Raw genomic sequence first — 13,221 nt, 5'->3', positions numbered from 1 at the left:
CAATATGTAGCAAAGAATATTTTAAAAAAAAAAAATTTATTAAACTATTAGTATGAAAGGAAAATTTTTTCAATGTGCAAAAAATCCTTGATTACATTGACTACCAAATTTGACATGTGAAAAATATAGAGGGCACCTTTCTACATAGTTGTTGGAATGGCAATATCAGTGCTTCATGTTGCTTGCAAATAGATGCACCTAGCAAGGTTAATTAGTACATTAATCACCCACAAGACATTTATGTATAAAATATTGGAAAATCTTGTACCTATTTATTTTTTTAATTTTTTTTTTTATATTAGAAAGATATAGAATAAGGATGAGATGCATGTTCTTTATGTATTATTTAATATAAAATATAAAATACATATATAATTTTTTGGTAATAATATAAAATGCAGGGATATGTGAATTTCCTACGGTTAAAGTTAACTCAACTAATACTTGAGATGTCAACTAATCAACTTAAGAAATGCTAACAATAACTTCATGTTATTATCAGCTTAGTTCATTCCCTTTTTATTTTCCCCCTACTTTTAAAGATAAACTTAATTCCAAATTAGTAGGTCAAGAATTGCGACTCCTGTAATGAAGAGCTTGACGAATTATTGAAATTTTTTCAAACCGTTAGAAATCTATTTAATCAAAAAGTACACTTTTTAGACCAACTTTTTGAGCCATTCTTTGGTTCGTAATGGGATATTGTCAGTGAATTGAATGTGCTATCTTCTATAGTTCTATTGCAATAATTCAATTGCTTTATGACATATGATGACTGATCATGTTATTCTTTATGAATCTAGAAGCCATTATAAGCGTTAACACTATTCAATTAAGGTTGTAAATTGGTCAATTTTGCTCTTCCCACTGAATATGATAAAGTTTATAAAACGACGGCTTACTATCATTTCTTCATTATAGATTGAGATCCTCTTTGAACTTGATGCACAAATAGATGGAAATAATTAAGGGTGTCAATTGGTTGATATAATTAAATTAGGTTTTGACTGGTTTGAATTGATTTTGGTTTGTTACTAGGTTAATATGAAACCAAACTGTCAAGAAAGTTTTCAGTTTTTTTTGGTCGGGTCTAGTTTGGGCTTACATGAACATATAAGAAAATTAATGGGAAAATCCTTTTTTTTTATTTGTTGGGGGTTGTTTCTTACCAGATTATCATCACTCTGGTTCCAATTTTTTGTCGAGTTTAGTCTGATTTTCAATTTTAACTGGTGTATTTTGTTGATTCGATTCGATCTCAATTGCTACCGATTCCATAAACCCCAACCCTAAATCAAAACAATAAGGGTTTGATTCAATTCTATCGGGGCTGAAAAGTAGATTTTGATCAATTCGTCCAATTTGGGCTGAACTTTGACACCCTTAACTTTAACACTAATTTAGTCAAATTCCTACAAAATTAATTAGTTGTGCTTTTAGTCTTCAAAATATCTAAAGTGGGGCATTTCTTATATATGGTAATGAAGATAATTAGGAGCTGACAATGATTTTGATAAATTTAGGTTGGGGTTGATCAATGAATTCATACTTATTTGGCCCAAATTTGAACGAAGCTGCTTGATTTTCAACCAAGGACTTCTATCCATCATTAACTTTGATTGAAGTTTTTGTTCAACTTCGTTTATACCTCAGATACTATTACTATTTTAATTTAATCATGTCAACTTCATTTTGTTCGAAGAGCTTGTAATGAGACAATGGCGTTTAATAATCTTTAGATTTTGTGGATAGATAAACCCAAGCTGTTGCAAGCACATGTGAAGTTATAACCCAAAAAAAGAAAAAATGTTAGTCAAATGACAAAATAAATTCATCAAGAAAATTAAAATTAAAAAAATATGTTTCAAAATACAAATGAAAAATAACACTAAGTGAGATTACTCCTCTATACTCAGTGCATTAATACTCAAAATTTTGATTCTCATTCCCCTCAAAATTTGAATTTTCACCTCTCATTTTCTCTTTTTAATTTAAATGCTTTTATTGCTACTCAATCTCTTCTGATCTTCCTCTACAATCTCCCACACTCCCTTCTCTTCTTTTCGCTAAAGGGTCATTTGTATTAAGAAAAATGGGGAAGGAAGGGAAAAAAAAGAAAAAGAATGTACAAGCTGGAATCCAAAGAAAATCAGATACGAAAAATAGAGTGAAAGAAAAAAATTCAGAATCATTCCCCCACCTTTGACATGGCTATCAGCTGACTCTTCTTTCAGCATCCACCCTAAGTTCAGACTGAATCGAAATAGTGAGAGATGGAGATGTAAAAGAAGATCCAGATTTAGCAACCTGCTTTGCTAGATAATCAGCAATCGGGTTCGTTTCTCTGTAGCAATGAGTCAGCTTCCACTGGATGCCATCTGAAAAGGATCATAAATAATGTCATTATTGATCAACATACCATAGAATTGAACCTCCCGTTACCACCATGACCATAGCTCACGAGTTCAATTCAACCCATGGGTGATGAATACACAACTTATTTGCGGCCTTAACTCCTAGAAACAAACCTTTAAATTCTGCATCACTCTTGCATCTCCCATCTCCAGTCCACACCACAAGTTGAATTTAAACCTATAATTCAGAAAGGGAGAAACAAAGTAAGACAATAAAGGACCATTAAAGAGTTCATTTTAGGAAGGCTATGAAAATGGACTTTTTCTGGTCCCAGTACGCGCAGGGTCGCGCTCTCTCTCTAGATCTCAACGGGCCAATGGGCCACACTCGCCCGCCCTGGCTCCAGTGTTCAGACTAGTCATCATCTCCGAAGTTTGTCACTCTGAACAAACAATCAATCGGGCCACCGCAAAGGAGGTTTTTGTAATCCAAAGGTTTCTAGGGTTGATTTTGGGTCAGGTACATCTGGTTCATCGAGAGGGCCCCACATTTTATCAAATAAAATAAAATGAGACATAGTCTCACAACCTAGCAAAAATCCTCTGCAATTGCTGCATTGGTATAATGACCATCGAATGATTGGGAGTCACTTTGCGTATATGTCCAGATGTTCTCAATTGTTCGATGTTTTTCTTACCTCACCGCTCGCTGCAAAGAATCTAGACTCCTCTTATGGTTTGGTTAGCGATTAGTGGACCTTACTATAGTTGGGTTAGCGGTTAGAGGACCTTACTACCGTTTGGTTAACGGTTACGGTGAGCAACCTAAGTCGAGTTAGTCATTATGATCCCAGCCAACTTGACCACAACGGGAGAAAATCTTTCTAATAAGGCAAGGACACGCGTCTACTCGAGGGAGCCTCTTGACCAATAAGGAAGACTCATATCTCCTATATAAGGGGCATCCAAGCAGCCCTAAAGGTAAGCTCGGAATCCATCAAACACTTTACGCAATACTAGTTATGAGTCTAACTTAAGCATCGGAGCTTGGTTTCGGAGCTCCCTTTGAGCCAGATTCTAATTCTAGTTCTGCAAGATCTTGGACGTGCAAGATTTGCAGCAACACCTCTCAACCACGGTTTTAGGTAGTCTATCCGATTAGCTATATATATCATATTTTTATTAATAGAAATTGGATATCCGGATTGAAATAGGGGTAAAATTGTAAAAAGAAATATTTCATTTTTGAAGCAAAAGTAAAATTGACTGATCTGATCGGATCGATATTATAACTAAATCCATCCTTCCTAAGTTCGAACTTTCACATCATTATATTTTAAACGCGTTTTTGCTAACAATGCGTACAAGTCTCACATCATGGAGTTCCTCAATGACAAAATTGCCACACATTAATATATGTGGGACATCGACAAAGAGTTATAAACCCAGTTCCACGTGTCAAAAGATGATGTAAGCATTACAGGGGATAGGGTGGGGCCGAGAGGTTTGACCCAGTTTCCATTTATGAATGGGTGGAGTAAAAGCGACAAAAACAGCACAAGAACCACGGCCAGATTGTCAAAAAAAGAAGACTTTAAGTGGTCCCCACCAATCACTCGCACCACCGGTCGTTGGCAGCCACGTACCTTCTCAGTCAACGAGAAAAACCACATTAATTATTATTTTATTAACACATGAAAGGTCAGTGACCTTACAGGTGGCGCGACACCTGTTGGAGTCTCTATTCTCCGGCGAGATGGGCTGGACCGGCCAGATCCTCCAGCCGTCGGGAATCCATGAAGCGATCTCACGGAAGCTACGATTTTTAATTAAGAGTTTGAGTTTACAGCTTGTCCCCTTCTGCTGGTTCTTAGTTCAGTTCAGACTTGAGAGTGTGAAACAGAAGCTTCAAACTGTTTAAGGTTAGCTGCGGCTATTGTTTCTGATTATATTTTGCTTTCCTCATATGTTAGGATCTTCTATTATTACCCAACAAGGCATGGAAGACGCAGAAAACAGGAGAGAGAGAGAGAGAGAGAGAGAGACCAACACCATATCCTCGTGCCAGTGACGTGATTTTTCTAATAATTCAATTTTTTTTTTCTATTCCTTCGGATTATTTTGAAGGCTTAGAGTGGAAAGGTATTCATGATTTATTATTAATCATGTCTGCTTATCTGATTGACGTCTACCTGGGTTTATCATTGTGGATTTGAATTATTATAATCCCAAAATGGCAAGAAAAGACAAAAATAGATCAATAATGATAGTTCTCACGAATACAAGTGAGATCTTGTTTCTTGATAAAGCAAAAAAGATATTGAAAATTGCAACAAATTCAGTCAGAATTTTACAATAGTAGTAGTACCAACAAAGAAAAAAAGAAAGAAGATTAAAACTCTAAACAGTTCAAAATGATATTTTCCACATGATTACATGAATTCATTGACGTTCAAGAGGACAGGCAATTCAAACTTTAACAAGTTACTGCAATAGCTGTCCCTCTCATCTTCGGTGCTGCCGTTAATGTACGTAGGCGATGAATTCAAAGGAGTCGGGTTTGATGATGAAGGTGTCGATAGAACCGAAGCAAAGTTGAAATTCTGGTTGTTGTTGTTGTTGTAGGATTGGAGATGACTAGAGTTTTCAGATAGAGGGTCAAGCGTAGATTGATCAGCAGAGTTGTAGTAGCCGTAATTGGACAGTGAAATTAAATCATCTGTGAAATTAGAAGGAAGAGCAGCACCATTGTCTTGCCAGGTACTACTAGGTGGAGAATTATGGCAGCTGAAGCTGGTTGAATTTGATGGGAACTGGTCCACATTGGCCTGCAAGAGCTGGGTTTCGTTCAGAAGTACTGGAGAGCAAGGAGCTGTGGATGTGGTGGTGGTGGTGGTGGTGCAACCAGCGATGTCTTGAATTGGGGTTTGGAGTTGATTGGAAGAAGTGAAAGAAGAGAACTGGTTTTGAAATTGAGAGTTGTTTTCTTGGAGGTTATGTAGAAGTTGAAGGTCTGGGTTGTCGCGTTGGGATGATAAGAGAGTGGTGGTAAGCCTAAGGAGCTCAGGGTTGAGCACAGTTTGGATCCCAAGTAATCTAGAGACATTCAGCTGAGTTTGGTTGTAGAGAGGTACTGATCTAAGAAGGGAAGAGAGGTCGAGAAGATCGAGTCTTGGGCTATGAGTTACGGGATCGATTCCCATTCGGAGAAGCCTCTTTCTAATGTGGGTGTTCCAGTAGTTCTTGATTTCATTATCCGTCCTACCCGGCAAGCGAGCGGCAATGGCAGACCACCTAAATTAAGAGCAGAGAAGAAAATTATCAGTTTTTTGAAAGAGGAAGTGGTGAAGACTCAAACCAGAAAGAGAAGAAGAAGAAGAAGAAGAAGAAGAAGTTCTTACTTGTTCCCCAAAATACCGTGAAGCTGAATTATGGTCTCTTCTTCTTCAAAGGAGAATCTGCCTCTCTTGATGTCGGGTCTCAGGTAGTTTGTCCATCGAAGTCTGCAACTTTTTCCACATCTCTGAAGCCCTATACAATTCAGAAACGGAACAAAGGAGAAAACCCATTTAAGTAATAGAGAGAGGAACAGAAGGAGAAACCAATAGACAGAGGAACAGAAGGAGAAAAATGTTAAAGAGTCTGGAAGCAAGGAAGGTATGTATACCAGCATTCTTGGGAAGGGTTCGCCAACTTCCATGGCCATTTTTCTGGATATAATCAATGAGCTTCTGATCCTCCTCTGGAGTCCAAGGTCCCTTCTTCAATCCACTTTTGTCACAACAAGGTGCTCTCCCCATTTCTTGATACCCTTTGTTGCTTTCTTTGAGAGAGAGAGAGAGAGAGAGAGAGAGAGAGAGAGAGAGATGATTAAAATTAAGTTGAGAGTTTGGGAAAGGAGGATAGAAACTAGAAATTGAAGTTGCTTTTGAAACAAGTGTTGAAGGTCATATGGGAAGTATGCGTATAAATAGTTGGAAAGGGTGGGAAAGCGAGAAGTCAAAGGGATTCGGTGCCGGCCTCTCTGTTAAGCTATACCACACAAGCGATACGTGTCTCTTATCCGTGAGGACCAAATCTGATCTTGAGCTTTTTATTTTTTCTTTGAACTTTGAAGGCTGATCATATACGACTGTGTGTGTTCAATGTACTGTCACTATTCATATGTACGGATAAAATTACTATCATACAATCAACTACTATCATGTCTATTTGATGGATGGTGATGAGTATAGACCACTATATACCCTCCCATTGACACTCTATGCTCATATCACTTACATAAGAATGGCAGGTTCTTTTTCCCTTTAGACAATAAAATTTCGGGCTCCTAAAATCTTGTTTTTTTTTGCTTACCCTTTTAGTTTTAAGTATTTATTTCCTCATAAAACACAATGGAAAAGGGTGAGGTCTCCTTGATGGTCCATTGAGATGAACTTATTTTACTGCGCTATAGGGCAAACCCCGTGAATGAGTAATTGATTGAATTAGGTCATGAAATTATACCCAATGCATGTGATCCATGTTATTGTAAGGTCTGTGGCACTTATCCCCACTTTGTAGAGAGACTATTTTCTAACTTACATATGCCAATGAATTATCTTTTACACATTTATATAACTCAAATCTTATTTTATTAACCAATGGGGTTGGTAGCCCAGTGGTGAAAATGCTCTCAACCCATCACCGCTATCATGGAACACCCTTTTTTCATTACCAAAAAAAAAAAAAAAATCACAGCTTGAATCTACGATTTGGCTCAAATAATTATCTCAACGAGAAATGTTAAATAATTAAAAAGATGGTATTCCCGCCAAGATCTCTCTTCTAGCTTGTTGGATTCACTATTAGCTGTCACCACTAGTATGATGCCACGTAACTTCTAGCCGAACTGAAGTCTTCAAGACCACGCTATAGTGACTTCAAAGTTCATACTTCGACTACAGTGCCCCCTCGTTGCATGGCTCCGAGCAGTCTCCACTGAAGTCAGCTCGGTTTCTACTTTCCGATTTTTTCTAATTCTTGATTAATAAGGATAGATGGACAAGAGATCGCTGCCTGATTGCATAGTCTTGCATCGGTGTAGAGGTTGACAAGAGTATACATAGCCACTTAAGAGTATATGTATGTATGAGAATTTTTTTATTTCACTAGAATAAGATGATAAATGGTAAATTTGCATGCTTAAGTGTTTAGACTTTTTTTTTTTCATGATGTGTTTGGGGATCTTGCCAATGTGCAAGTTCCCTCTCACATGTAATTTTTTATTTAAATTTTTGGGGGAAGGAACTCTATGTCACTGCACTAGCATGCAGACCAATAGGAGGCCACACAAAGGCAAGAAGGCGCAGTGTAGTATTTTCATGAACTTGTGGGTTTTGGCATAGAGCTATGCAAGCGGACAAAGTTCTTTTTCCCATCTAGAGTCCCATACACATGGGGTAAATGACTGCCTTATTCCCCATGAAATGCAAATTGATGCTCTCTTGATTCTTTCTTGTGAATTCTCATTGACCCATGCACACGTAGGAGCCACATGAGAGCGGATCAAGTCCTCAAACGAGAATCCTTCTTCTACGAGATTGACCCGCACAGATGGAATCTATCGAACAACTAACTCTGTGGTGGTGTGGATCAACTCATTCTTGTACGAGAATCTGATCCGCACAAAAGCCACAGTCCGGGAGAAGGTAGATTAAGGGTCCATCCTCTTCTTCTTTTCCGCTTATTATTCAATTTTTTTTTGGTAACTCGGTACTTTCTTAGTTAAGTGACGAGTATCTCCTCTTTTATGCGATAAGGTGCTTCAGGCTTGTAGCCATATAAAAATTGATTGGGCCATGGGCCATGGCCGTGGCCCATAACAGAAAAAAAAGAAAAAAACATGTCATCTGATGAGTAATACCTCTACTGCCTCTTTATTGATTTTTTTTTTTTTTTCAACTCTGTTTAAGAAAAAAAGGAGAAGAAAGAAGAAAGAAATAATTCTCCGTGAAATGGAGAAGATATGAATTTTCGCACCGTGGCTGATCTCAGAGAGCCAGAGGTGGCCCAAGAACCTCACAAAGAACATGTGAGGTTGGACATAATTGTATATTTTCCATTTCTACTTCCCAACCGAAAGTGAATGGAAATCCAAAATTGGGAAGGAGAAACCCAGGCTTTTGAATACGCGGATCATTGTCAAAAGGCTTGGTTTGGAGTTTTTATCTAAAAGCACGAGCTCAAGCGATGACATCTGTACATGAGAACTGATCAACCATCAGATCCAGGTACCCTCTACTTTTATCCAAACCAACAACTCCCTCTCTGTAAACAAGCTTCTAGAGAACCTGGGTTGTTGACATCAAGAAGGGAGATTGAGAAAGATTCAACTATGAAGCACCTTTTTGATAGTTAATTAAAGAAGGGTTTTACTTAAAAAGAGTTTTCTTAATACACATTATTAACAATTATCACCCAACCTTAATCTTAAGCACCACTGAAAGGTGCAAACCCAAAATTTTCCTAACGAAAATGAACCTGTGAATCTATCTGATTATGCCCCAAGAGGCCAAGGCCACCCCTCCATTTTTCTTTTCTCATCAATATTATCGCAGCTTGAAGGAACTAGACAATGTACCACAGTAGGAGTGTGGGACCCACGTTTTTCTTTCCATTAATCAATCAACTATAAGGTGCAAGAAGTGAAAGGAAAATATTTTATAGTTATTCCCCTTAAATAAGGGACTAATCTTTCCTTCAAGCTCTAGTGAGATTAAAAAATAAGGGAAAAAAAAACCCTATCCTGCTAACACAAGAAAGGCCCAAAGACAAGGCACACGAAAAGACAAAATTACCTTTTGCGTCAAGGCATTGAAGATGTTGGCATGCCCCGTCTCAATAGTCTTGTGTGTTGGTGTCCCGTACTTCAGTATGATAGAATTCTTTTGCCCTAAAAATGAATAAAAAACTTTAATCAAAATATGGTTTTTTTTTCCCCTCTCTTCTAAAAGGAAAAAGACTTTGTCTTAAAACTCAGTATGGACAAAATGATTACTCTACCTCCAATCAAAAGCACAAATCTCTTCCTCATTAATGTTTCTTCATGTGTTCCCAATAGCCCCATGCTCATGTAGGAGTCAGAAAACTCTTTTTTTTTCAATTTTTTTAATTTTTTTAATTTTTTAATTTTTAATTTTTTTCAAGTTATACATTACTACTGCCAAATTTTCTCTCTCTCTCTCGTCAAATTCAAGTTTGAAACCAGCCGGCTAAATAGCTGCTAGTGTCGGCTCAGGCTGGTCCTAGCCTCCTACTTCCTAGGGCACGCGCAGGACCAGGGGCCTTTACGTCAAGATACCATTTCCGATGAAGCAATCCTTTTAATAAAATTGCGCGCCAACCATTTATGAGGATCATAGTCGTATCTATTCGATATTGTATGACGAACTCCATGCACCGTGCACCGTTCCCCTCCATACAAAAAACAAAGGGACTTTCCACCCTTTTTAAAATCTGATTATAACACGGACGTCCCCAGCTACGTGTTCCCATGCAAGACGCTAGTACTCCAAAGTGGGGTCCATTCTAATAGTTAGACAACCCCTCTCTCCTGCCCTCCACGTCATACTTTATGACGTCCGCCATCCTTTCCTGTCTTACACTCTTATGAGTCTTACCCCCTCACCGCAAACGATGGCCTCTACTCTCTTTTGACATCCGTGTTTCTAGGGTTCTTCTGATTTACAAGAAATATGTACCCTTTTCCCCCACCCACCCATTGATATCACTATTTTGTTCTTTCTTGTTTCTTTGATATGTAAATAAGAGTTATTTTTGTTTTTTATATATAAATAGGAAGAGGATTTCCCATTCTGCCGCGAGTGTGGGGAAATGTACAAAATCTCACCAATGGCAACATAAAGAATGGTACCATTTACATTAGGTAACATGATTAAAAGAAAAAAATATCTACGGAAAAAGATTTCATTATATCATGGGTGCAGCAAAGAGCACAACTTCCTAGGGTCATTAATATTTGTATTATTCCCCAATACCCCCTCCTCACCATCCAAATTGCCTTCTCTCTTGACCATGATTGAAGAAAATATAGAAACACAACCCTAAAATGATGTAAAAAAATAAAAAATAATAATATACAAAGATTTACAAGGTTTGACAAGATTGTCTATGTCCTTGATGAGATGAGATCTTGTTTCCTATCGATGAAAAATAAGATTACAATGCTCGTCCTCTCACTTCTCTAAGATTGCTTATAGAAAAAGACGACCTCACTACAAGTATATAGTGTAATCCTATATGAAAATTTACAGAAATACCCATAAGGCCTTAAAAAAATTTTCTCGGGGGCTCCCACCGCCCCCAACATGGACCCATTGGTTCACCGAGGCCCTACCAATAATGATGATTTCAAGCCACTTTTCTCACTAATGAAATTAAAGAGATTGTATTCCAAAAAAAAAAAAAAAAGTCCATAAATCTATTATGAAAGGGAATAGGGGTGTCAATCAGTCCTCATCTTGAAATGGAGAAACTGAAATCAAACCAATAAGGAAACATCAATTTCTATTTGGTTCCAATTTAGATTCTTCTTTGATTTCATGTACCAGTTTGTTATCGGGTTGATTTCAATTTTGATCCAATTCATGTTTGATTGACCATGCAAATTTATACTAAAGTATGCACAAATCTGATTATTTTTTTGAGTTTTAAGCTTGTTTTGGTTTCTTACGGGTTTGGTTTCAGTTTTAATCCAAGTTTTATACCGATTTCATTTTCGTTTTAGGTTCATTCGATTTCTGTTACGTTTCAGTCCGATTTCGGGTCATAATATCCCAAATAATACCAGCCCAATAAAACTTCAAGATTTGATCCAGCTTATTTCCGATTTGATCCATTCAATTTTATCAGTTTGGGTTAGGTTTTGACACCCATAGAAAGGGATTGGATCTACGTGGGAAACTTTTTCACATATATAAATAGAAGGTATGAATGTGAAACCTCTACAATCTTCAAAGACATTGAAAATCATATGTTGAAAGTGTCTTATCCACCTCTATCTAACAATAGTTGGTTAATTGGTCAACTATTTTTTTTATCTACTGAGATTTGGCCCTTGTCCTTAAAGTAACGGATTCTTTGACCCATCCCTCCTTTCTTATGTCTCGTTGCTTACAGTACATTTTTTAAATTACAATTAAGAGAGCCCTTGAATTTGAAGACAGTTCTTATAATGCATATGGAATGAGAGTAGTCAGCTTGTAAATACTATAAGCTTTAACAAAGCTTTACTTTATAATTAGATTAATATGAATTTTATCAAGGGCTTGTGTCCCCATTCTTGCTATCATAAATACACCTCACTTGCTCTATGACATTGCTAATTAGGGTTTACTTTCTTAAAATGGAAAATTATGAGTCAAAAATCTAGATTTGCTTGATTTGTTGGCCAATATGAGTCACATACGTCTTTAAGTTGACACCAATATATATATATATATATATATATACATAAAAATTCAGGAAGATACTGTATGTTGGAGGTGTCCAATACCTCTCAACAAACATTGAATTATAGAGCAGGTTTTTTTATTTGAGACAGGATATGTCTATGTAGGAGTTCCACATTTTCCATGATTAATAACTGATACAAGATCTACAAGATCTATGCATCTGTTGATGGAGTATAATCTTATTATTCTATCACCATCCATGCATTTTTATTTAAACTACGTAGTCGTGTATGGACTATGAAGTCACTGAAGACATACACTAATGCATAAAATAAAATAAATTGTAGTATTAATATTAAAATAGGAGAAAAAAAAAATGCTCCCATTGGCCTTTGAGAACTTTCACGTAACTGCATGAAGCTATGCATACAAGCTACATACATACAAACCCAACGACAGTTTAATCAAATTCCATTCCATAGTTAAAGGAGCATTCAGACTCGACAACTGTGCATTCCTCATGTTCTAATGAATTGAATTTGATTTATCAAAAAAATTTACGTAAACGCAGTCAACATAGTTATGGCATCATTTCTCCCCATGTGTATACTTAACTTGGAATATTAAATAATTTATTCTATGACATTCTCATTTGAAAATCACATTAGAACCCAGAGTAACAAAGAAGATATTAGAGATCAGGAAGGTATCTTAAGCTTGTCAAAGATGATTTCCAAAGTTAGTTGGCCAGAAAATTAACGGAACTCATTAAGTTGTTGGAACAAGGCAATGGGGATGAGCAACTTTTAGAGTCAACTCCTGAAGTTGGGAAGAACACTGGGGCTGCTTAAAGGATGGAAAGATCCTCATCTAAGCATCCAAAATGGATCTAACTCAAAAATCAGACAACAGGTGGCTGGGTATCCAGATTGGACTATTGTTTTGAATTCCTGAATGTAAATTCATTTTTGTTTCTGTTTCAACTCTGATGACTTCAAAATCCAAAGAACTATCTTAACAGTATTGTCAGTATGTGGTAAGAAGTTTGGACTCAGCTCTATCTTTTTGAAACTACATTTAGGTACACTTGCCGACCAAAAATAATAGATAAATAAGTTTCTGCAACTATTTCAACCTGCAAACTGGATGGTAGGGGGGCAACCCACGCTTGTCACAATTGCTTAGACTCCTAGTAGCACAGTGGATTCTTGTAGTCATAAATAAAGCATATTCACACCATACAATATGAGAAAACAAATAAGAAAATCACAGAAGAGTGCACTTCTGTCAAATATCATTCTTGTGTATGTCCCTTAACTATTGACCCATTTCTGCCTGCCTTTGGATACAAACTCGACAATTCAGATTGAAGTGAATATCAAATTATGAGTAGAAGATCCATTTATTCCTCC

The 13,221-nt window shown here is 36.9% G+C and overlaps 1 protein-coding gene across 1 annotated transcript; it reads right to left on the bottom strand.

Annotated features, from left to right (window-relative positions):
• Positions 1 to 4,703: 4,703 nt before the first annotated feature.
• Positions 4,704 to 6,274, bottom strand: LOC122060038 (transcription factor MYB41-like). Its single transcript, XM_042623177.1, has 3 exons — positions 6,022 to 6,274; positions 5,756 to 5,885; positions 4,704 to 5,648 (listed from the first exon to the last, which is right to left on the bottom strand). Exons 1-3 carry the CDS (start codon positions 6,152 to 6,154, stop codon positions 4,787 to 4,789), a joined length of 1,125 nt encoding a protein of 374 aa, XP_042479111.1. The 5' UTR covers positions 6,155 to 6,274; the 3' UTR covers positions 4,704 to 4,786.
• Positions 6,275 to 13,221: the final 6,947 nt, after the last annotated feature.

This window comes from Macadamia integrifolia, chromosome 13 (genome assembly GCF_013358625.1).
Source record: "Macadamia integrifolia cultivar HAES 741 chromosome 13, SCU_Mint_v3, whole genome shotgun sequence".
In the NCBI taxonomy this organism is placed as follows: Eukaryota; Viridiplantae; Streptophyta; class Magnoliopsida; order Proteales; family Proteaceae; genus Macadamia; species Macadamia integrifolia.
This window is presented reverse-complemented; position numbering and strand designations above follow the sequence as displayed.